This window comes from Lacerta agilis, chromosome Z (genome assembly GCF_009819535.1).
Source record: "Lacerta agilis isolate rLacAgi1 chromosome Z, rLacAgi1.pri, whole genome shotgun sequence".
Lineage (NCBI taxonomy): Eukaryota > Metazoa > Chordata > Lepidosauria > Squamata > Lacertidae > Lacerta > Lacerta agilis.
The window spans coordinates 15386841-15412158 of record NC_046331.1 but is presented as its reverse complement, the minus strand read 5'-3'; the positions used below and the strand labels follow the sequence as shown (position 1 = coordinate 15412158).

General features: G+C 45.6%; 1 protein-coding gene and 1 non-coding gene across 2 annotated transcripts in view; both read right to left on the bottom strand.

Moving 5' to 3' along the window:
• ADAMTSL2 (ADAMTS like 2) overlaps positions 1 to 25318 on the bottom strand; it is a 52001-nt gene that overhangs the window by 15004 nt on the left and 11679 nt on the right. Inside the window, exons 2-12 of the mRNA XM_033138232.1 lie at positions 24649 to 24779; positions 17907 to 18021; positions 16467 to 16609; positions 14378 to 14453; positions 13543 to 13645; positions 11997 to 12142; positions 8834 to 8957; positions 8429 to 8509; positions 7663 to 7838; positions 6686 to 7028; positions 5558 to 5939 (exon numbers count right to left, since the gene is read on the bottom strand). Coding sequence (XP_032994123.1) covers positions 5558 to 5939; positions 6686 to 7028; positions 7663 to 7838; positions 8429 to 8509; positions 8834 to 8957; positions 11997 to 12142; positions 13543 to 13645; positions 14378 to 14453; positions 16467 to 16609; positions 17907 to 18021; positions 24649 to 24779 — 1820 coding nt within the window. The remainder of the gene's footprint in view (positions 1 to 5557; positions 5940 to 6685; positions 7029 to 7662; positions 7839 to 8428; positions 8510 to 8833; positions 8958 to 11996; positions 12143 to 13542; positions 13646 to 14377; positions 14454 to 16466; positions 16610 to 17906; positions 18022 to 24648; positions 24780 to 25318) is intronic.
• On the bottom strand, positions 15826 to 15898 carry TRNAK-CUU. Its single transcript has one exon. It is a non-coding gene; the product is annotated as a tRNA-Lys (tRNA).

The window sequence follows — 25318 nt, the reverse complement described above, 5'->3', positions numbered from 1 at the left end:
GGATTAGGGAGGGTGCTTTAGGCTGCTTGTTGTGCTTTATCAAAATAAATGGGGGGAAATAATAATTTTTGTGAGGGGTGCAAAAAATTTTAAATTTTAAGGTCTGGGATCATTTGGCTATAATCCAACATACCTGTCCTGATTCCCCAAGCAGACTCCCCAGCCTGGTTAGAGGCAGAGCTTCAACTGTCTAGAAATAGAGAGAATGGGATAAAAACACCCACAAAGAGAAACAGTTCAAGTTTTCAATGACAAATATATGTATATAAATATATCAGATAGTTTGCACTCAATCCAATACCCCTGATCGCTAGACACAGAGGGTCCAAAAAGGTGCGGTTTGAGTCCTTGGCATGGAACAGAACCAGGTATGCTGTACTATAAAGTGGCCAGGAAGTCTTGGCACCAGTGTCAAACCTTTCAGAAAGGCCCAGGAGGTAACATCCATCTTCCCCATGCATGGCTATGCCTCAAAAACATTTCTCTCTCTCTGGCTGCAATCACTGCCTCCTGTGGGAGGGAGTTTCTTAGTTAAACTTTGCACTACATGAATAATTACTTTCTTTTATCTGTCCTGAATCTTCAAGGAAAAACAGTAATATCATAATGATTGCCTCCCCATGGAAGGTTATTCCATTTCCCTGTTAATTTCCGCATTATATTTAAGCTTTCATATGTCATAAAAGCCACTTTTGGAAATCTAGGGCTCATGTTTAGCACTCATTTCTGTATGATTTGATTCTAGGTTTTAATTTTTAATTTTTTTTTTTTAAGAATCAGTTTGCCGTAAGTACCCTTAGCCCAGAAAATTGCAGGAGTAAAGTGAAGGAATTTGGGTAGTTTTACCAGATTAGAGTGCTTTCCTGTCATTTTTATAGGAGATTTGTGGGGGGGGGGGCAAAGGCATGTGTGTGAGGAAAGTGTGGGGGAGTGCCACTGTTTTCCTATGAAAGTTTGTTGTTGCATCACACCACGTTCATTGGTGAAAATGAAATCCAGCATGACATGCATTGCACGGGGCTGGACTAGATGAACCCTGAGATCCCTGCCAACCCTACATTGCCAAGATGTCAGTCAGAAAGGAATGTTAGAAAATGGAATAGAAGTTCTAGAATTATAATCAGAATGCATCCCTTTCTCCGTGTTTACCTTGCTACTTGTGTAATGAATGATTGCTAGAATGTGCCTGTGTTCAGAGTCAGCGTGGTGTAGTGGTTAGAGCAGTGGTTCTCAAAGGGTGTGGTACATCACACTGGGGTGTCAGAAGAGGATGGCAAGTGTGGCGGGATGATTCAAGGACAATCAAAGAAACTTTTAGACATTTCAGACTAGATATAGATATAGATATATTGCAGAATATGGATAGACAGTGCTGCAGAAGACACATTTAATTCCACACCAGTAGCAGGCCCAAGCAAACCTCCCCCAAAAAAAGGAAAGAAAAAAGTTGGTCAACAATATGTGGCTAGCTATCTGCATCTCAGTTTCACACGGACTAGAGATGAAAACATCCCTCAGCCTACATGTTTGATGTGTGGTGAAAATCTTTCCAATTCCAATATACATACATGTATACATGCTTAACCTACATATGGAAGAGGCTTGTTTATTATTACATTTTGGGAATGATTCATGTTCTTACGTTGCTGCATTGTTTTATACTTTCTGGGTGTCCCACAATCATATTATAAAGGAGTTGTGTTCTAGGTAATAAATCAACCCCTGCTAGGAGTCGTTTCTTTTTGTTTTCCAATGTATTTCTTATCAGGAAATTAGACTGGCCTTGACCAGGGCCGAGGCCTTTTCGGCTGTGGCCCCGGCCTGGTGGAATGCTCTGTCACAAGAGACCAGGGCTCTGCGGAATTTGACATCTTTCTGCAGGGCTTGCAAGACGGAGCTATTCCGCCAGGCCTTTGACTGGGGTCCAATCTGACTCCCCCTCTCTCCTTAAAAGAACTTGCATGAAAGTGGCCCCCCAACCTTTCTCACAGGTTCATAGAAAAACGAAATATAGAATATAAAAATTCCTTCCAGTAGCACCTTAGAGAACAACTAAGTTTGTTCAGGCTCATATAAGATCAGTATAAACAGTTAGGCCTGGTGAGCATTTAAGGTCCTCAACTTTGCAGGTTGCCATCTGGTTGGATTCCACTTTGATTCTGACTTGATTTTAAGATGTATTTTAATTGATTGCTTGATTTTATGATAATGTGTCATATATTTGATGTTAGCCACTCTGAGCCCAGTTTTGGCTGGGGAGGGTGGGGTATAAATTATCATCATCATCACCATCAATAAATTTTTGAGGTGGTGTGAGTCAATTCCCCACCACCACCTGCAAGTATGGCCCAGAGGAAAACTTTGAGAACCACTCAATTAGAGTGTCAGACTAGGACCCAGAAGAACAGGGTTCAGTTCCCCACTTGGCCATGAAACTCACTAGGTGAGTCTAGCCTACCTCACAGGGTTGTTATGGGGATGAAAGGAAGAGGCAGAAAACTATGTACACCACCTTGAACTCCTTGGAGAAGAAGGTGGGATATAAATGCAATAAATATAAAACTAAATAAAAAGAAATAGATGTTGACGCCACAGGGCTTTTGATAGTCAGTTCCTAGCAGCCTTTATTAACCCCAATGTGCTACTGATACTGAAGGGAACAATATCCAGTAGAAGGAAGAATAATAACAGAATGATAATAATTTGATTTATATCCCTCCCTCCCAGAGCGACATAGGAGCCCATGGTCTGATTCTGTGTAAGTCAGCTTCCTATATCCCTGTGTACAATAAGTAAGTGTTGAAAACAACATTCGTAATTCATTTTTTAAAAACCAAACAGAATTGCTGTCTTTTTGCAAAATGGACTCAGAATACAGTATGGCGAAAACTCAATTGTCCCTGAATTGCCAAATCATGTTGTCTGTCATCATTTCTGGATAGAAGAAGCTCTGACCTGGCCCATTTTGGTCTATTTTATGAACGTACAAATGATAAAGAGAAAAGGACAGAGGCGTTGTTTCCCAAGGGGTATGTGGGTTAAACCACAGAGGCTAGGGCTTGCTGATCAGAAGGTCGGCGGTTCGAATCCCTGCCATCGGGTGAGCTCCCGTTGCTCGGTCCCAGCTCCTGCCCACCTAGCAGTTCGAAAGCACGTCCAAGTGCAAGTAGATAAATAGGGACCACTCCAGCGGGAAGGTAAACTGCGTTTCCGTGCGCTGCCCTGGTTCGCCAGAAGCGGCTTTGTCATGCTGGCCACATGACCTGGAAGCTGTCTGCAGACAAATGCCGGCTCCCTCGGCCTATAGAGCGAGATGAGCACCGCAACCCCAGAGTCGGACACAACTGGACCTGATGGTCAGGGGTCCCTTTACCTTTACCTATGTTTCTAAAGGTAAAGGTAAAGGGACACCTGATAATTAGGTCCAGTCGTGGACGACTCGGGGTTGCGGCGCTCATCTCGCTTTATTGGCCGAGGGAGCCGGCGTACAGCTTCCGGGTCATGTGGCCAGCATGGCTAAGCCACTTCTGGCGAACCAGAGCAGCACGCGGAAACGGCGTTTACCTTCCTGCCGGAGTGGTACCTATTTATCTACTTGCACTTTGACATGCTTTCAAACTGCTAGGTTGGCAGGAGCAGGGACCGAGCAATGGGAGCTCACCCCGTCGTGGGGATTTGAACCGCCAACCTTCTGATCAGCAAGCCCTAGGCTCTGTGGTTTAACCCACAGCGCCACCCGCGTTATGTTTCTAGACATCAACAAAAAATCTTTTGGAGGTGCACTGAGTTGAGAGTAAGCCACACTTAACTCTGTGGAGCTTATTTCCAAGTAAATCTATGGTATATATTTTGCTACTTAAACCATTACAGATTTTTTTTAAGTCAATCTGTTAAAAGGTTTGTGATTAACCCATTTAACAATTGAAGAGTAGCAACACATTTGGACTGTCTTCAAACCTCGCATGGGGGTGACTCTCTGAGACACTCTAAAGGAAATGAGGCAGAGTATTTGTCTTTAATAAGCAAAAATGACCCTTCGTTTTTAGAAGAAGAAATAACTAAAGGAGGCCTCCTTTTCTCATTCCCTAGTACTACCAGCAGATCTCAAATATTTCCACCAAAAAAGGAGAAAAAGCTAGTATCCTTACTTCTTAATCCTGGGAATGAAACACCTCTCTTCTAAGCAATCAACTGAAGTGTCTAAGTAGGTATTTGTATAGGTTTGTGCTGTGTTGGTTGATTAGTTGACTGCTGTGAGCTGATTAATCTAACACTTAAATGCCTGCAGCTCTGTAATTGAGTTCAATGTCATTTCTTGGGCTGCCTGTGCCGACAGAATGCCAGCCTTTGCCCACCTGGTGCCCTCCATATGTCTTGAAATAGCCCTGGGAGCTGATAGGAGTTGCAGTCTAAACCATCTGGAGGGTACCAGGTGGGAGAAGTCTAGCTGACACCGACAGAAGGGAGAGAAGTGAGCAAAGCAAGCAATTCAGTCCCTCCTGTGGTCCTCGTCACATACACCAAGCGAAAGTTCCTAGTAATCTGAGCTGCATTCACTAAAACGGCCTTTCTCCCAGCTAACTCACCAGACTGGGAATTGTGGTATGGTAATTATTAGGCATGGAGTGGAAATCAAGGCACCAGACCAAAGTTAAACCAAGAGCATATTTTGTTGTTATTAAAGTTTTTTTTTTTTTTTAAGCACCAACCGAACAGATATTGCAATGACATTCCTAGGAGCTGGGTGTGGGGGAGGGAGATATTTTAAAATGGTTTGGCAAGTTAACTGTAACAGTGGGGATGAGCAGAGTCCACCAGTTTGGATTCCTGTTTTTCCAACTGTAAGTTTAGCTTGCCATATTTCTCCATCAATTTGTGCTTTTATTGGTTTGTACGGAAATTTCCCTGATATATTAAATGCTATTTTCATGACTATACACATTTTAAAGCAAACTCCCTCCCTCAACATAGCATTTTTTAGTTTGTTTTGGTTGGTTGATTGGTTGGTTGAAAAACTGTGTGGCAAAGTTTGGAGATGGGAGAATTTTGAAGGGGAGCTGAGGTTCAGCTAGTGGATTGTTTTGGAAACTATGGATTTGTGGCAGTCCCATCAAAATGTGAATTTCTCCTCTCCCCACTGACGTAAGAACCAGGAAGATGGCAAAACAACACAGAAAAACATGCCCATGTAAACCTAGTCTAGACTGTTTCCCCTTGCTTAAGTCTAGACTTAACAATAAAGCCATTTTGGTCAACCCTGATCCAACTATCAGTGCAGTGTGCCCCTCAGCAAGTGCAGAGGATCTTCCCTTGACACCAAGTAGCCACAATCAGAACCAACACACCTGTTTAAAGGAAGGGCAATGGGTTTTGATCCAGCAAAGTTGTACTCAGAGTAGACCTGTTGGCATTAATGTGCCTAAGTTGGTCACATGCAGCGATTTCCAATGGGTTCTACTCTGAGTAGGATTAACATTGGATACAACCCAATGTCTCCAGTGGATGAAATATAGCAGATCAAATCTCAGTTGCAAAGGAACACCGCAAGGCCTCTTACCTTGTTTTGTGGGTTCTGTTCCCTTGAGGACTAGTAACCAAGATGGTGGCATTTGGAAACTGAGTCTCTGAAGATGTGTTGATGATTTTGTCACTGCTCAGCTCCAGGAAGCTGCTGTTGAAGGCATAAGCGATCATATCGTCACCGTCATCGTAATCAACATAAAGGCTGTCCATGTGAGAACCAACAGAGTTAACGGGGTCCCTTGGGGAAAAGATGCTGTTTGCCGTCTTGTTCTGGACTGATTCTTTTGAGTCTGATGTCTTTTCCAAAAGTTTATGGGTGATAGCATTTTCAGAAAGGAATTCTTTGGATGCAAGCCTGGAGTCAAAATCTCTCCCAATTCCGTCCACCATGTAATTGGATTGGGTTGCATTTGAATCTGGGGGAGAGAAGGAAAATGAAATCAAGAGAATTGTAAAATTATAGATTTGTTTTTCAAATTTTGAGCAGATTTGGTATGTGAAATTTCAAATTTGGGGGGGTTTGAATTTGTTAGTTAGTTAGTTTGTTTACTTCTTGCATTTACATCCCTCCTTTTCCTCTAAGAAGCTAAAGGTAGCATCTATGGTTCTCCCCCTCATTTGATTTGCACAAAAACCCTATGAGATAGGATAGCCTGAGATTGAGTGACTGGTGCAAGGTCACCCAGTGAGCTTCATGGCTGAGTAGTGATTCGAACCCTAGTCTTCCAGGCCTCTAACCACTACTCCACAATGGCTCTCATTTAACTGTGTCCTTGCTTTTGCCAGATATCAAATTTGAAATGTTATAAGCCGTCCCTGTCAGATCCCAGATACTCTTGCATGTCAATGATGAAGTCAAATATTGAAGTTGAGCATCTTTTTATGTCAAATATAGCTATATTAAGTACTTCATGAACAGTCAATGAATATTGAAATATTCAGTGTCTACCAGGTGGCGAATGTTCAGCATTGCAGGAGAATTTCTGAAGTCAATTCCATCCACCTTGTACAAATTTTGAGATGTATGTTGTGGTTTTAGAACTCTAGCTAAAATAGTGAAGGAAGCATATTAATCTGTAGGCCAAGAGTTTGCATGATGAACAGTCACTGCCTTAGCAATGAATGAACTACAGCTGGTATGAAGACCTGGGGTTCACCTCACCTTTGGCCTGTTTGCCCTTCAGAGTTGGGTCGCAGTCATTGCTCTCTGTTCTTTCATAGACTTCATTCGTCTCTTGGATTTTGCTCAAGTCTAGGTCTTCAATGGTGTCCTTCCTTCCAAACACCTGATTCTCCAGATGGATCTTCTCTTTGGAGAGGGTTCCAAAGAAACTTGCGTTGTGCTGAACAAAACCCAGAGGCTCTTCTGCATCAATCTCTCTGCTTTCTCCACTGTCTGACTCAGAGAAGGTGTAATAAATGGGCTGGATGTTTTTTGAATGTGGCTTCCTCAGAAGGGTATATTCATAGGTTATAGATGGGTTTTTACCGTTTTGGTTCCAGACCTGGAAGTGAGGAGGAATAGCAAACATAAGAACATGCATCATATTATGGGAAATGGCTTGAAAAAATATCAAGCAAAATTACATTAAAAATATGTTTAGGAGAAACATGCATGAAAATGCACAGGGATTTTTGAACCCACTGGGGGAAATGCAAACTGATATAGAAATGGGATGATCTGAATGCATGACTGGAAAAACCGAGAAACTGATACCTGTATCCATCTACGTTCTCAGGCTATCACACTCAGGTTCTCACTCAATCTCAGGCTAGACCATTTGAAATTAATGGACCTAAGTTAGTCATCTCTACTAATTTCAGTGGGTCTGTTCTCTGACTTATACTGAGTCAGACCATTGGGTCCCGCTACCTAGGTATTGTCAAGTGCTGTCTTGACTGAGGCTCCTCACAGTTTCAGACAACGGGTCACTCCCAACACTAACGGGAGATACTCCTGGGGAATGAATTTGGGACCTTCTACATGCCAAGCAGGTGTTCTATCACTGACCTGTGGCACTTCCCCAGATTCTAACCCCTGGATTCTTCCAGTCCTACTTGCAAACAAACTTGTTTTTGCTTGTTCCTAAATTGACCACCTATCTCTAGGTACAAAGAAAAAGCCCCACCCCCACTTACCATGATGTTCAAATCTTGGTTGGTTGGCCCTTGGGCCACAATGTATTCGATGCCAGTTTCATAAATGTCCATTGGCCTCCTGTACTTGAAAACAGTCCCTGCGATGTTGAAGTTTTTAGGGCTGTCCACTCTGTAGTTCCCATTGAAGAAGTAGTAGCCAGCTTCATCCGCAACAGCTGCAGAAGTCAGCAGAAGCAAAGAATTCCCCCCCCCTTTAGAACAAGTCATCTTAAAGACACCTCAATCTCTGCTACGTGCTAAGCTTGTATGACTTTGCTTTACACCCTCCTCCCTCCCAACACCCTTTTCTCTTGTGTCATGTGTTTCAGATTGAGGAAGTAACTTTCTTATCATTAACATTTGCAAGCCTCTGGTGGAAGCTTTTTTCTTTGGCTGAACCCGGGGTCTTCATAAACATCCCAACTTCTCAATGTAGTTGGCAAAGGGCTGACATGCAATGCCAGTTCTGTGAGGGAAGGGAAAAGTTGGGTTGGCGAAGCAAAATGTAACACTGGGTCTCAGAATCAGAAGGGCATTTAACTGTTGGCAGATAAAGACCACACAGGCAAATATGTTTTGGAAGCTAGGGGGACAGACAGCCAGGCAATCAAGAGCGGGGAGGAAGGTTGAACCCAAAGAGGCCAGGATGAGACTGAATTTCACATACCGATTTGGCTAATAAGCTACTTGACGAACAGTTTCATTTTCGCAGAAATATAAAATTACAAACATTCAGCTTCGTTCCTGCCCCTGACACCATACACACCCAGAACATCAGCAGATTTCTTCCGTTCAACGATCTGGATGTCTCTTGCTCCGGCAGGGATGTGTGTGACCAGAGAATAGCCTGTGGAAAACTGCATCCATGTATGAAAAGCAAACTTTGCAAGAGTTAACAGTCCTAGGCTGGGAATAACTCTTCACATACAGGAGCAAATTCGCAAATGACTGAAGGATCCTTTTTTTTAATTGATTCAATGTTGGTCCTTTGAAAAGGGGGGGGGGAGAGTTGTGGAGGGAGGTGGCGGCAAATTTGCCGCAGTCCAGATGCAAGGAAGTCCAGACTCCCCACATCCCTGATCATGCACAAATTCACCTGCCCACGGTCGCATCTTGCTCAAGGATTGGCAAGCCTTACCCCCATAAGAACAAAATACCCCTCCAGTCTTACCAAGATGTGAATTTCCCTTTCTGTAACTCCCAGAGACGTGAGTGCAGCTGCTCCCATTTCCTTGACAAACACCACATTTGTCCAATGTGTGGGTCGAGAACAGGATCCCATCACATCCAATGGGCTGGAAACAGTGTAAAATAGAATGTCAAGGGTCAGGTAGAGGGGCACAGTCACTGCAATTCAAATATCATGCTGACATTTTGGGCTGTGTCTCTGTGTGTTTGGCAGCAGTAATCTCAGGACCAGGGACATTGTGTGTGATGGAGAGCCCTCTGTTCCACCCCTTCATGTTATGAAGCCCCTGTAAATATCACATAGTCATAGATCTGCATCAGAATCAGGCTGAACAAACTAAAAATGTTGGAATGCTAGAGCCTTCTAAAGAGACCTGTGGAAGAAGGCTGTGATGGGATGCAAACAGCCAAGGCAACACTAAGTCAAGAAATGCCTGACTGCTGGATCAGGCCAGAGGAGGCCCATCTAGTCCAGCATCCAGTTCTCAGAATGGCCAAACCAATGGGAATCCTGTAAACAGGACCTGAGAACAACAGCAGCTCTCCCCACCTGTGAATCCAATCAGCTTCCTGGACCTGGAGGTTCCATTCTCAGCTATCAGTTAAGAAGAGCCCTGCTGGATCAGACCAAAGGCCCATCTGGTCCACATCCTCTTCCCACACTGGCCAACCAGTTGCTGATGGGATTCTCTGCAACCTATTTCACAACATTATGCTGACCTGAGTACAATTGGTGGTGACCAAGGGGAGGACTTTTTGCCTGAGTTACAGCCCTTCCTGGGAACAAAGGAAGCTGCTTCCTACTGAGTTAGAGCATTGATCCATCTAGCTCAGTATTGTCTACATTGACCAGCAGCAGCTCTCCGGGGTTTCATGTAGGGGTTCTATCCTAGAGATGCCACTGGGGATTGAACCTGGGACATTCTGCATGCAAAGCAGGTGCTCTACCACTGAGCTAGGGCCTTCTCAACTTCTCTTTAAAAAGGAGGAATGGAAGATTGTTAAATAAATCATAAGCAAACTGCTCTGGCTTCTGGGTCCAGTTCAGAGTGCTGATGCTTACCTACAAAGCCCTAAATGACTCAGGGCCAGGATATCTGAAAGATCAGCCTCCTCCTGTATGAAGCAGCCTGCAGGCTGAAATTGTCTTCAGAAGCCCCACCGCATCTCCCACCATGAAAAGTACTCTGGCTGGTGGGAATGCAAGACGGGGCCTTAACTGTGACATCCCCCCCCCACTCCCTGCCCATAGTTGCAGAGTTAACTCCCAAAGGTGAGACCAGACTTATCCCTGGCAGGAAGCAAAAATATTTTTATTTGATGCTTCTCCTCCCACCCCTCAAAAAAATCTGGTTGGATTTTTAAAACATCCCACTTGCCTATTCACACTCATTCACATACACTTATATGCTCACCACCACCACCACCCCGCACAGTCTCACCCACATTCAACGCGCGCGCACACACACGCACACACACTTTTTACATGCATAAGAACACAAGAAGATCCCTGCTGGATCAGGCCAGTGGCCCATCTAGTCCAGCATCCTCTTCTCACAGTGGCCAACCAGTGGGATGCCTGCAAGCAGGACCTAAGCACAAGAGCCCTCTCCCCATTGCAGTTTCCAACAAGGTGGTATTCAGAAGCATTGTTGCCTTGAAGCACAGGAGGTAGTAGCCATGGGTAGCCTTCTCCTCCATGACATAAGAAAGCCTGTTGAATCAGGCCAAAGTGATCCAATGTTGAATGAAGAAGCCCAACTGGCATTCAGAAGCAATACTGCCTCTGACCAGAGCATGGCCATCATGGCTAGTAGCCACTGGTAGCCTCCTCCTCCTTGAATTTGCCCAATCCTATTTCAAAGCCATCCAAGTTGGGGGCCATCATTGCCACACAGACGGACCAAAGAGATCCTCACCAGCTGGATTACAATAGAGCTGCTGGCTGTGCTTCCAGTCCTCCTGGCTCGGATCCTGTCTCTCTGCTCCTGCTCCAAGATACCCTCTTGTGCCCCAAGCCCCATATCAAATGATATTCAATGTCACCTTGGCCAACGGGAAAGAAAGAGGGGTTGCTGGCTGCTATTTCACTTCCTGGACATGTGGTGCAATAGAGATCTTGCCCACCCATCACTTCCTCGCTGATGTTGCTGGAAGAAGCCTAGCCTGGAAGTTTTCTCCCCTGGGATCTTTACAGATGCTGAGAGTGGGAGGTGATGCGAGGGAATACTCTGCAGAACTACAAATTCCAGCAGCCTCTAGTACAGGGGCGTACCCAGGATCAAAACTAGGGAGGGGGCAAGCCATGGTCGTTCAGGTTGTGACATTTCAGCACGGAAAGGCGAATGAAATCAAAATTTTAGGAAAATTATATATAATTATAGCAGTGCTTTATTACGGTAGTTATTACAATTATTTGCTTGAATTTTTTTTTAAATTTTTTTTCTAGTTACATGGGTGGCCAACTCCCAAGAGACTGTGATCTACTTTCAGCAGTGATCTACCCCCGTTTTTTGGGGTTCAGCTCAAAGTTGTTGACCTTTTTTGGGGATGAGAAATGCCCCGTTTTTTAGGGGTTCGTTTCGTTTTTAGATTACTGACCATATTATGTAGACAGCAAACAAAAACAGCTTCAAAAAACAGAAAAACTCCCCCCCCCAAACAGAAAGCCCCCAAATGGCTGAAAAACTCAGTTTCCTAGGATCCTCAGCCATCGCAACTCACCATGCAAGGGAACTGTTTCCAAAGCTCCTTTGCAATGATCAGCCGGCGCAACACACACACACACGCAGTGGCCGGCTGCCAGTCGGCAGAGCTCAATTGTTATTTAGATTTTGGGAGGGGGAGAAAGACTGGTAGTTGAGCTATTTAGCAGAGCTTTTTTTCCTTTTAGGCTGCTGATAACCATTTAATTATTATTATTTTTTGCTTCTAGGGGGGGCAGGTGCCCCCTCCTGCCCTCCCTTGGGTACGCCCATGCTCTAGTGCAACTTCACCCCACAATGGCCATGTAGTTTCCCGCTGGTCAGCACCCACCACCCAGATTCTGGGCTCCCCACAACAGGGTCATTTGTGTGTCCCCCTCTTCTTGTCCCATCTCCCCCACCCCCTGGGCTGACAATATGGTTGCTATAATGTTTAACAACCTCACATTTTCCAGAAACGCAAACCCCACGGAAATCGGAGTATTTACAGGACGTCCCGTCCCGAGCCAGGACCATGAGCTGCCTTTGACCATCGATGGTTGTGCAGTGGAGATCACAGGGCTTGCTGGAGATGTGGACATAGTCATCTGGAGATAGGAGGACAAATGATATTGCACACACTGACCAAACACACACATGCACACGCACACACACAAATGCACACAGTTGCTTATTAAATGTCACCAGCAAAATATCCATCGTTGTTGGGTAGAAAGTATAGCATAACATAAGGACATAGGAAGAGCTCTGCAGCTGGATCACACCAAAGGGGGCTCATCTAGTCCAACATCCTGTTCTCACAGTGGCAGACCAGATAACCTCAACGGGAAACCAGCAAGTAGGATCTGAGCACAAGAACACTTTCCCCTCTTTTGGTTTCCAGCAACTGGCATTCAGAAACATTACTGTCTCTGACTGTGAAGGAAGAGCATAGCCTCCATTGTGGCTAGGACATCCCATTTCATTTTCACTGTTACTCAATTGAAAGTCTGCCCTGCCCTGTTTTGTGTAGATTGGGGGGGGGGGCATGAAACTTCTGCCTTTAAAATTTAAATGTGCTTGTTAAGCACATTATTATACGCATTATGGAACAAATTTCCTCCAAATAGGTATTTTCCAGTGTGCTTCCCCATAAAGTACACATTATGGATGCATCACAACTGTAAATAACACAAATTTTTGAGTGCACTTTTCACACACTGAGGTGGCGTCTCAAAATCTGGATAAGTATTTGATCTACCTTGAAGTAGTGTTCTAACCTCTGATCATAATCTGAGGCCCTTCTTCATGTGTCTGCTTCCACGGGATGCCCAGACGGTGGCAACACATGAACTAGGCCTTTTCAGTGGTGGCTCCCTGCTTGTGCAATGCTCTCTCCAGGAGGCTTGCCTAATGCCATCATTATATATCTTCAGACAAAAACATTCCTTTTTAACCAAGCCTTTAGCTCTAAACTATCTAGGGCCTTTTAGAGTGAGTGGGATGTTTTAATGTATCTACGGGGTTTGTTTGTTGTAAGTCACTAAAAGAGAGAAAGCAACTAAGCAATTTAAATAACAGCAGCAGCAACCCAAAAGCAAGTTCACGACTGGCTTTCAGATAGGGTCAGTTCTGCATATGCATTAGAAACTATTGGATATTTGACCCAGACCTTGTTCATCACAATGCTTCCACTCCCCTACTCCCTTCTTGTCTTTTTCAAAGCAGCTGTTGCAACTGCAGAGGCCTTTGAGCCCAGGGAAAGAAGTGGGTGGGGAGCTTTGCTCCTCTGATAAAATCTGGTTGGAGCCTCCTTCCTAGTACAGAAGAGAACTCCATTCATTTCAAATTCTCTCTCTCTCTCTCTCTCTCTGTGTGTGTGTGTGTGTGTGTCTGTCTGTCTGTCTGTCTGTCTGTCTGTCTGTCTTTCTGTCTTTTTTGGATTGGGTGGGGTGGGAGTAAGCTTTGCCTTATCAAAAGCGCCTGGACAAAAGGCCTCCTTGTTTACCAGGATACAATGGCTTCCATTGATACGTCTGCCCGTTGTACATGTGGGAGTTGAAGGATGTGCACTGCTGCTCCCGGAAGCTCCTGCCATTCGGGGGACACTGCTGGAAAAGGAAGAGACGAGCGTCCGGATGAGGAAGAGGAGGAGGAGGAGGAGGAGAGTCTGCTGCTACATTCCAGAGACTTTTCCTGCCCTTGCGGGTGAACTGATGGTGGGCTGTCAAAACCCAAATGTGCAAGGGAATCAGGAAGATCCTGGGACTGTTACGATCAGGCTAATAAAAGAACACCAGAACAGCCTGCTGGATCAGGCCAGGGCTCCTCTAGTCCAGCAACCTATTTTCACAGAGGCCAGCTAGATGCCTGTGGGAAACCAGCAAGCAGGACCCCTTCTGTGGTTTCCAGCAACTGGCATTAGGAAGGTTCCTATTTCTACTAATCGAGAATGATGATGATGAATTAAAGCCATATCCACACCATACTATTAAGGCTTTGAAGAATCCCGAGAAAAGAGCTACAATTTTCCAGAGTGGTTTAACAACCAATTCTTCTTCACACTCTGGAACTCTGGAAACTGTAGCTCTGGGAGAGGAATGGGGGTTTGCAAACAATTCTGAACACGCTTAGCAAACTCCACTTCCTAGGATTATTTGGGGGAAGCCATGGCTGTTTAAAGCGGTATCATAGCACTTTAAATGTATGGTGAGAACGTGGCCTGAGTTTGAAATGGTGGTAGCTGGTTCATATTTTCTACAGCTGCATGGAATCTGTACCTTGCTAGTTAAGACTGAAAGCTGCATCTCAGTAATAAAAAAGCATGAAAATGCTTCTCTTACTTGCACTTTGCATAGCTGGTATCTTTTTGAAGTCCCAGTGCATGTTTTATTAGCGAGCCCCGTCATGGACTTCTTTCTAAACACAGAAAGAAAAGGAAACAGGATCAAGTCAAGCGAAAAATGAAACTCATCATTATCATCCAAAAGAAAGGGTCCCAGAATGGCTTACAAATATCAGCAAGAATAGGGTTGCCATATATCAAACAATCCAGAGAGAATCCAGACAGAAAAGTTGATGAGCTGGGGGGGGGGGGGGACAAAGCTGTTGATCTTTAAAGTTGCTGATTTTCCCAGACATTTTACCAATTCCTGCCCAGACACTGTATTCCGGATATGTCCAGGGAATCGCAGACGTATGACAACCCTAAGCAAGAAGGCAGTCACTGCCCCCAGACTCACAATATCAGAGACATGACACAAAAGGAAAAATGGGCTGAGAGGGAGGAGAACAAAAACAAACTCAGGTAGTAGTTCTTAGTGACATTTTATTGATTGATTGATTGATTGATTGATTACATTTCTATGCTGCCCTTCATTTGATGATCACAGGATAGTTTGCAATATAAAAACACAAAAATACACAACCTATTAAAAAACAAAAACACCCCTCTCCACCATTTAAAAGACCATAGATAGTTTAATTAGCCATAGGCCCAGGAGAGGAGAATTTTTTTTATTTTTATTTTTGCCTGGCACTTAAAGATATGCAATGAAAGCACCAGGTGAGCCTCCCTGGGGAGAGCATTCCATAAACAGGGAGCCACTGCAGAAAAGGCCCATTCTCATGTTGCCATCCTCCGGATCTCTGGTGGAGGAGGCACATGAAGAAGGGCCTCAGAAGATGGTTGCAAGGTCTGGGTTGGTTCGTATGAGAAGAGGTGGTCCCTAAGGAATATGCTCTGATGTTTGTAAGCGAGGCTGCTTCTCAAGGTCCTGGGCAAATGCCACTCCTGCTCGCAGCTACCCAAGACTCTTGGGAATGAGAGGTGCTCTTGTGCATACCTCCTGCATGCCTTTGCCAAACATCTCCTGTGCCCTGTGGGCTTAGAGAAGTGTGTCTGCGGCTACCCCCCCCCCCCCAGTGATAAAATGTTGTCTGGATTCATTCATTAAAAGCACAAGACTCACTCTGTGTCATGAACCTATGCAATCCACTTTTAAAGCCATCCAAGCTGGGGGCCATCACTGCATCCTGTGGAAGCTAGTTCCACAGTTTAACTATTCATGAAGTCCTTGCTTTTTTGTGTCCTGAATCTTCCAGCACTCAGCTTCATTGGGTGCCCAGGAGTTCCAGTGTTATGATAGCAGGAGAAAAAACTTTTCTCTCTCCACTTTTTCCATACTATGCTAAATGTTATAACCTTAGAATCATAGATTCCTAGATTTTGTAGAGTTGGAAGGGGCTATGAGAGTCATCTATTCCAACCCCCTGCAGTGCAGGAAACGTTTGCCCAAGGTGGGGCTTGAACCCACAACCCCGAGATTAAGAATCTCATGCTCTACCAACTGAGCTATCCCAGCTATAACCTTCTATTATGTCACCTCTTATCTGGCCCTTAAAATTCTCCCAAGGTTACAAACACAACCTCTCTTGATACCCCTGCTCCACTGCCTCCTTGAGTGTGTTTGCCTGGTTGGAATAGCGTTTTTGAACTGGGACAATGCCTCTTTCTTACCTGGATGGAGGATGGAAAGATATGTCTGCATATAAAAGGAACCTCTGCCCTGTGTGCAGCTGGAATTATCCGGCTACACGATGGTAATAGTCACAGCCACTAGCCTGCCTGCTTTTGTCCTGGCCATGCCCACCCTTTGCATGTGGGCTTCTGAAGGTTCCCTTCAAGGGGACTGTGATCCTTTGGCTGAAAATGTTATCCTTCCTGCAACAAACCACCAGGGAGCCCCAGGGACAACCAGAGTGGCACCCTCTCCAGATGGATATGGATTATAGCTCCCATCAGCCCCGGTTCAACCTCGAGGGCCCCTGATTCGAGGGAGGCTGCCTGAGATGCTCCCTTCGGAACCAATGGGAAAGTTTTATTGTTCAGAGGATGGGGGCGGGATCAGTTCATTGGAGGGAGGGGTTTACCTCTGCCGGAGGCAATGCCTCTCTTGGGATTTGACTCCTCCCCCACACGTCCGGGTGCAAGCCGTCCACTTGGTCCATTCACCCCACCAGTGGGCAGTGACATCGCTGCCTTCCTCAAGGCTGTTGGATGCCTGAAGGTTCTCCTGTTTGCCATTTAGGGGCAAAGAAGATAAATTAGAGGTGAGATGGGTTGATTGGTTGAAGGGATACTTCAACAAACATGGTTCAGCTGCTGAAACCAATTCTTTCTCCATTTCTTTCCTGCTTCAGTTCATTCGAGGTTTCATGCCTGTCTACCAGCTGCATCTCCATTTCCTTCCCCCACTGAAGACAGGAGCCCCAGTTTATCGGTTACTCATATATAGCACATACCTGTGCAGAGCAGCCACTCAGCAGTTGCTCCTTCAGCTAAACATAAAGTAAGATTCTAGTCCTCATAATTCTGCATCTGACTGCAGATATAGGTAGGAACATAGGAATTTGCCTAATGAGTAAAACCCTTGGTACTGCTTACACTCACTGACAGTGTCTTTCCAGGGTTTCAGGATAGGGTTTCACCATGGCGTAGCAAGGGTGCCATTGAGGACCGAACCTGGAACTCAGGGGCTCTACCACTGAGCTATGGCCCTTTTGGCACACACTGATTCTTCATGCCTGCCACTGTCATTTTTCAGCACTTCTTGACTGCTTCATTTGTGTCCGATTTTAAATTGTATTGCATATTCAGTAGTGTAGTGGCAAATTCAGAAGTGCAGGGTTCCTTCATGAGAGTCATAGCCAGGCCCCCTTCTAGGATTATACAACAACTTTATAATTATACAACAGTAATAATTAGGGATGCATTACAGTGATCAATGCAGATCTCCATGTGTTTCCTTTCAGCTAAATCTATTTTCTGTACATGTATGTGGACAAATCATTTGGATGCTCCAAAATCTTATTTCAGAGTGACTTAAGTTGTGTTTTCATTGAAGTGCCATTGAATGTAACAGAACTTGTACCCCATTCTCTTGAAACGGAAGCATTCCTTCCGTTGTCTTTTCAGCGTTCCTAAATGCTTAGCTTTTCAGCTTACATAGCAACTCCTTGGTGTTCCTCTCATGTACCTTATCCAGAGGGGCCCCAGGAGCCCATTCTCACTCTGACTGGATCCAATTGGTGCCAAGTGTAAGAAGGCTTCTTCCCAGTTGCTTAAAAAAACAACAACTCCCCTTTCATGCTGATTGATCGGCTCTAGGACCCCGGAGACAGGGAGCCTTCTGGGATGATGTTGCAGAAATAGTAACAGGTCTTTGACCCCCCCCTCCAGTGACCCCCAAACCACTAGACCACTGTTGTATTGCATTTTACACATCGTCACTGGACAGCACCTGGAGGTGCTAGCATACCTGGTGGTATATGGATATTTTTAATACATTTGTGAATGAAGAAAATTCTCACTTGTGATATCACCAGGGCAACATTCCCTATGAAGAGTGCAAATGCAAGAGCCCCTTTCAGGTGAGTGCAGTCGCCAATGAAGTTGCACTCCCAGGTCCCCTTGATTCTCTTCATCCTAAGAAAGCAAGAAGCAAAGGTTGATTTTTTTTCCAGAATTGTAGTGATTTGGATTGGATGGCCTTTTGGGTCCCCTCTATAATTCTATATTTCTATGAATGGCTGTATTAAACTCTGCAGGTTTAACTGCTTCCGTGTGTATTTTTTTATATATATATAATAAAAAGCAGTATATAAATTTTATGAAATGAAGGAATGAAAAATCTGGCAGGAAACAAGCACTGGGGAATTTGGTCATCATTGCAGGACCATCTTGCTCCTTATGTGCTCATCGATCTGCAGAACTGACACTGTTAGAGGTTCCACATGATACTCATTCCCCAATTGTGAGAAATTGATCTTTCAGTGTGGCACACATTCACTTCAGAAGTCCTTGCCTATTAACACCAGGCAGGCAATTTCACTGTATTCTTTTCAGTGCCTGCATTAAACATTTTTGTTTAGGCACATAGATGTTGACATGTTTTATTCTCTCTCTTTCCCCCCTGTTGATTTCTAATCTAAAAAACTTTTAAACCGTTTTTACTGATAATTTTAATATATATATATATATATATATATATATATATATATATATATATATATATTGTAAACTGCTTATAGGTTTACAATCAAGTGGCATATAAAGGTAAAGGGACCCCTGACCGTTAAGTCCAGTCGCGGATGATTCTGGGGTTGCGGCACTCATCTCGCTTTATTGGCTGAGGGAGCCGGCGTACAGCTTCCAGGTCATGTGGCCAGCATGACTAAGCCGCTTCTGGCGAAACCAGAGCAGCACACGGAAACGCCATTTACCTTCCCGCCGAAACGGTATCTATTTATCTACTTGCACTTTGACATGCTTTTGAACTGCTAGGTGGGCAGGAGCAGGGACTGAGCAACGGGAGCTCACTCCATCACACGGATTCGAACTGCCAACCTTCTAATCGGTAAGCCCTAGGCTCTGTGGTTTAGACCACAGCACCACCCATGTATAAATGTTGTCAAATAAATAATTGCCCCATCACAACGTGGTGTGGGGGACTCCTACACAAGCTGCCCTTTTGGAACTGCCATTCTGCTTGTATTCCCGGGGGGGCAGTCTATTAAGACACCTCCGCTTCATCTAAGCATGGAGTTTCAGTGGTGCAAAATTTGCAATGAATTTCTCCCCTTGCTCTGAATAAAGCTTTGAATAGGAAACCCCAAGGTCCCCCTCATTAAAAAAGTGTAGTTCTGCCAAGGGATGTGGGGGGAAATCTGACTCCTCTGACAGGGTGTCATCACAGAGCTAATTCAGAATGAGGTCAGGAATCACTGTCCTCTCACTGGGTGGAAATGTGGAAAAATGGGTGCTTCCAGACCAGGGATGGAGGAAAAATTAGACTCAATTTGCATTTAAAGACAACCCTACCAAATTAGTGCTTTCCAAAACTCGCAGCCATCCTTCAAAATTCTCACTCTTGCAGTGTAGTTCTCCAGCCGAATAATGTGTCCCAAAATGCATATATTAAAGCAAAAGTGTGCATAAAAATGCATGTATTAGTGAAAACAGCAGTATATTGGGAGAAACTGCATTGTGTAAATGTGTAGATGAGGGAAAACTATATTTAAATATGTGTCTATTAGGAAAAATATGTACTAAGGTGCTGATAATTTTTCATGAGAACTTTTTTTTTTTAAGCAAATGAATCTGAAGATTGACTGAACTTAAGATTGGAAAAGTGATAAATTGAGAGGAAGAGCCAGTGTGGTGGATTGTAGTGGTCAGTGTCAGACTAGGACCTGGGAGACCAGAATTCAATGCCCCTGCTGCGCCATGAAGCTCACTGGGTGTGACCTGGGAGGTCAGTGACTGCCTTTCAGCCTAACTTACATCACAGGGTTGTTGTGAGGATAAAATGGGGAGAGGGAGGACTATGTACCACCCCCATGAGCACCTTGGAAGAAATGTGGGGCATTAAATAAAGTGAAATTGACAGATTTGCCCACCACTTACCCTTCCCTCTTTGGGCTCCTCCTCCTCTGTCTTACAGAAGAGACACTGAGGATTCCCCTTTCTAAGAAAACTCAGCCTTTCGGAGTAGTGCTGGCTTCTTCCCCCAACTCCACATTTTCTTTGGCTGCCTGGAGAGTGCGAATTTCCTACTCATCCCCGCCTCTCTGCCTGCCGGGAGTGGAGGTGCTGGATTTTCCCAAGCTGGATTATTATATTAAAGCTGCACGGATGTTCAGACTGTGTCTGAGTCGCTTGGTGTCCTGTTCCAGCCAGGCAGGGAGATTTTGGAGCACTGGAACAAGAGACTGTGGGGAAGAACTAGCTCAGAACAGGCATCAGTGAGGCTCAGCAATGGGGAGATGATTGTCCATAGGTGTTCAAACTCTTCTGGAAGCTCTCAAAGAAGGGACTGTTACGATCAGGCTAATAAAAGAACACCAGAACAGCCTGCTGGATCAGGCCAGGGCTCCTCTAGTCCAGCAACCTATTTTCACAGAGGCCAGCTAGATGCCTGTGGGAAACCAGCAAGCAGGACCCGAACACAAGAACCCTCAGAGCCCCCAAAGCAAGAAAGGACATAATACCATTTTGGCAGCCAGAGGCTGCTGCCACCATCCTACACCCATTGGGGAGCAGCAGGGAAGACAGACAGCTTGTCTGCAGCAAATGGGTAAACTCCATGACTCCAAGATAATAATAATAATAAAAAACATAAGAAGAGACAAGTGGATCAGGTCAATGACCCATTTAGTGCAGCATTCTGTTCTCACAGTGGTCAATTGGATGCCCCAGTGAGAAACCTGCAAGCAGGATTCAAACATTGTATGAACCAGGCGTCCCTGGCACCCATATCCACCTCCCAAGAAAGTACACATTAATTTGGGTCAAATCAGGCCACAACTTTTGGCAAGCCATTGGGTATAACTATTTGAACCATCAGCCCATCAGCCTCTTGGGGTATACCTGTAGGGGTCACTCCTAGTTGAAGAGTTCAGCCCCTATGACACAGGGGTGGTCACCTTGAGGAGTGCTATGGCCCTAGCTCCTGCCTGTGCTTCAGGACAAAAACAACTCCTCTCAGATTCATTTAACAAGATACCCCTGAAAACTGGAGAGGCAGGCAGAGGCTACAACCTCCCCTCCAATAAAGATTCAGGCTTACTCAATGCCTTAACCACCAAAGTTGTGACAATTGCTATGAGGCAGGAAAAACCAAAGGACAGATCCAGTTAGTCTGCCTGGCCCCGAATCAGTCTGACAAATTCCTTCTTGGCCCCGAATATGGTGACCAACAATAGTCCATAGCAAGGTCATGCAGAGCCCAAGAGCCAAGGGAAAAGGAGAGGTGGTGGGAGATCCAACTAGGAACTGGACAAGGAGGTGGAAGCTGGATGGGTTTAAATTCCCAAACTGTGGACCAGAGTGAAGCCTGCTGGCTCCAGTCTAATCTGCCCCAGGGGTAGAGCCTTTGGTCAGCCTGCCTGCCAGTGGCGTAGGGAGCTGCTTTGCCACCCGGGGCGGCAAACGTGGGGACAGCATCCCAGGTGGACTGCGCATGTACGGACATGCACAGTCCTCCCAAGATGGCAGGTGCAAGCAGCCAGCACCCCTTCCGACTGTGCGGCGGCACGGCAAGTTTTAAGGCTGCAGCGTGCAAACAGCAGCACAGACACTGTGCTGCTGTTCACGTGCTGCAGCCTTAAAACTTGCCACACCACACGTGCGCCGGCTTTGGAAGCGCCGATTGCGGGGGCGGGGTCCCACCCCCAAGTGTCACCTCCCAGGGTGGTACCTGGGGTGACCCGCCCCCTACGCCCCCCCTCGCTCTGCCCCTGCTGCCTGCCATTGGCTGACTGGCAGGCAGGTTGTAATCCACTTCCTGGGCTGGTGTGAAGCTAATTTTGGGGTTTGTGCTGGCCTGGGAAGACCCCACAACTCCATGTCCCTCACCGGATCATGGTGTGAACGGAAGGTGATGCCCCATAAAGGTGCCCGACCTTGAAGGTAAGCATCACTCTCCCACCCTGTGGTTTCCAGCAACTGGTATTCGAAAGCATTAATGGCTCCAGCTGTAGCCTCCTCCTCCTTCTCCGTGAATTTGTCCAGTCCTCTTTTAAAGCCATCTACATTGGTGGCCAAAACAAAACAAAAAAAATAAAAAATTCCTTCCAGTAGCACCTTAGAGACCAACTAAGTTTGTTCTTGGTATGAGCTTTCGTGTGCATGCACACTTCTTCAGATACTTTTTAGTATCACACTGCTTTAAAAGTATGGTGTGAATGTATGACTTTGTATCGGGATCTGCTGGAAGTGTTCAAGAGTAGGCAAAGAAAATGAACAGAGACACATTTGTCCTCCCTCTCTCAAAACATTTAGAACCCCGTGGGGCCACCCAATGAAGATGAATCTTGGAAGATTCATTGCAGACAAAAGAAGATACCTCTTCACACAACACTTAGTTAAACAATGAATTTGCTGCCACAAGAGACAGTGGTGGACAACAACTTGGGTGGCTTTAAAAGAAATTTGTGGAGGCAGGTGGTTCAAGCCCACCCAGGATTCCTGCACTGCAGGGGGTTGGACTAGAAGACTTTCAGGATCCCTTCCAACTGACAATTCTATGATTGTATAAGGATATTAGTGGCCGCTAACCACAATGGCTGTGTTGCTGGAAACCACAGGAAGGGAGAGGACTTTTGCACTCAGGTCCTGCTTGTGGGTTTCCCATAATGGGTACCCCGTTATTCACTGTAAGAAAAAGATGCTGGACTAGATGGGCCATTGATCCAATCCAGCAGGCTCTCCAAGTGGAGGTGTACTGTGATGGCAGAACCTCCATGCCTTGGGGCAGTCTATCTCTGAATACCAGACAGTGGGAAGCACAACTGGAGAGCGCTGTTGCACGTGGGTCTTGCTTGCAGGCTTCCCATTTGGGGCATATTGTGGGCTATTGTGAAAGCAGGATGCTAAACTAGGTGGGCCATTGGCTCACTTAGTTTAGCAGGCTCTTATTACACCCAAAGCACAGAGCTCCTCTGAGCAGGGCCCATTGACTCCCCATGTCATGCCCTTCCAGGGAAGCTGCCACGGATTAGTCATTTACAGAGCAGATGCAATGAAATGAATGAACATGGCTGCCTGAGAATCATAGAATATTAGAATTGCACAATGGTAGAGTTGGAAGGGACCCCAATCCTCCTGCAGGAATTCATTTCATTCATTTCAATGCCTCTACTCTGGGCATAACTTACTTTGATGCAACCCTGGTGCTGGTCACTGTGTCTCAGTTATTTTAACGTACAATTTTCTTAACATCTATTTTATCTCCCCTTTTCTATCCTTCATAAAAACCACACCCCCGTTCCTTTCACGCCAGCAGGGATCTCTGACCATTTTGGGCCTGGGGGGGGTACATCTGGAAATCTAAGAAGCTGTCATGTGCCTCACAAAATGCACATTTCACAGAAGAAAAAAACTGGCAATGCTCAGAACCAACCCTCTCCCTACCAAAACCCAGGCCAGACATCTACATAGGTGGTGCCGTGGCTAGAGTGTTGGACTAGCTCAGCCATGAAACTGACTGAGTGACCTTGGAGGCTGGTCTACAGCTCTCTCAGCCAATAAACTACCTCACAAGATTGTTGTGAAGATAAAATAGGGGAAAGAACTATGTATGCCCCCTTGAACTCTTTGGGGGGAAGGTGGGATATAAATGTGATAAACAGATTATAAATTAATTAATTAGACCCACAGGCCAGCCCCGCTTTTGGCCATGGAGATGGCCAAGGTTTTTGTCCAGTGGAGTCGCAACAGAGTATCATATTTTCACCCACTCTTTCACGGTGTCAATTTTCATAGAATAATAGAGTTGGAAGGACCCCCCAAGGGCCATCTAGTCAACCCCCCTGCAAAGCAGGACTCACAACCAAATATTGCCTAGCAGGTGGCCACCCAACCTCTGCTTCAAAATGTCCAAGAAAGGAGAGTTTGTGGGCTTCACTGCACTTGGATTCCCAAAGCTCAGAATCCATACCAATTAAATTTAAAGCCCCAAAATTATTGACTGCGCATCCTGGGGACAGGTGGCTGAAACCTGCCCAGAGCACTTGGTTTTCATTAGAGCTTCAAGCCACCTCTGGTCCAAAGCCAGCCAAATAAGTATTCTTCATTCAGTCCAAAAGGCTGGAGAAGGGGGGGGGGAGAGAGAGAGAAAGAGAGAGAGAAAAGCCTATTGTTCCTACTTCTATATATATTAAATAAGAAAACCCTCATCAGCAGAACAGTGGATCCAAAATGCCTCTCTGGCTTTGGTTATTTGGGGGCAGGGAGGACTTTCCAAGGAAATGCACTTAGCAGGACACAGAAGGGAAAAAGTCAAGGTGGCTGCCCATTCTGGGATAGCTACACTCGTATTATATAACAGCCTCCTGCCTCACACAGCACCTAGAGAAAAGCTCTGTCTCAACCAAAAATGCAAATATGTTTTCCCCTGAAAGCCATTTAGCAGGAAAGTGTGTGTGTGTGTGTGTTTGGAATCTGTGAAGTGGGTGCAATTAAACATGCAACACACACACACACACACCAACAAGCAAAAGAAAAAGGAAATTTGTGTTTCTTTATAAAAGAAAAAAGAAAAAAAAAACCTACCTTGGAGAATGTGAGAGACAGCCAGACAGCCAGATGCTTGCTTTTTCAAGTGCAGAGTGTGTGTGGGGGGGGGGAGATGCTGCAAGGGTCCAGGTGCAACAGGCTCTGGTCGGTGGAGGACTGGGGCGAAACTGAGAGGGAGCAGAGCAGGAGGAGGTGCAGAAATTGCAGACACACACTTTCTCTCTCCTCCCGTCTTCTCCCCCACCCCTCTCCTCAGACTTCAAAAGGGCAGCCAAGAGCCTTCAGCTTCCAGCAAGGAGGAGGCTGCTTAGCGGTTATCCCAAGTCAACTTGAGTCAGTTTTATAGCTGTCAGGCAGATGGGCTAGGAGCTCTGCAGTCTCCCTGAGATGCCTCTCTTCAGCGGCTCAGCACTCCTCCACCACCACCACTGTGCATTTCAGTCATGGTGCTTTCCCTCCCGGTTCCCCCCCCCCCGTAAAAAAACCCCACAATTGTTCCGCCAACCACAGCTATCCAGCTTCCTGCAGTCGGGCTTGCTGGATGAGGGTTGGGGTGTGTGTGTGTGTTTAAAGGATTGGAGAGTGTTTGTGCCTGAAGATGTGTCTAGGAGGCAAAAGCTAATCCTGCCATCAGAGTCCGGCCAAATTGATATCACCTCCGCACCACGGGCAGGAATCAATCAGGTTTCCAGGCAAGTGAGACTAC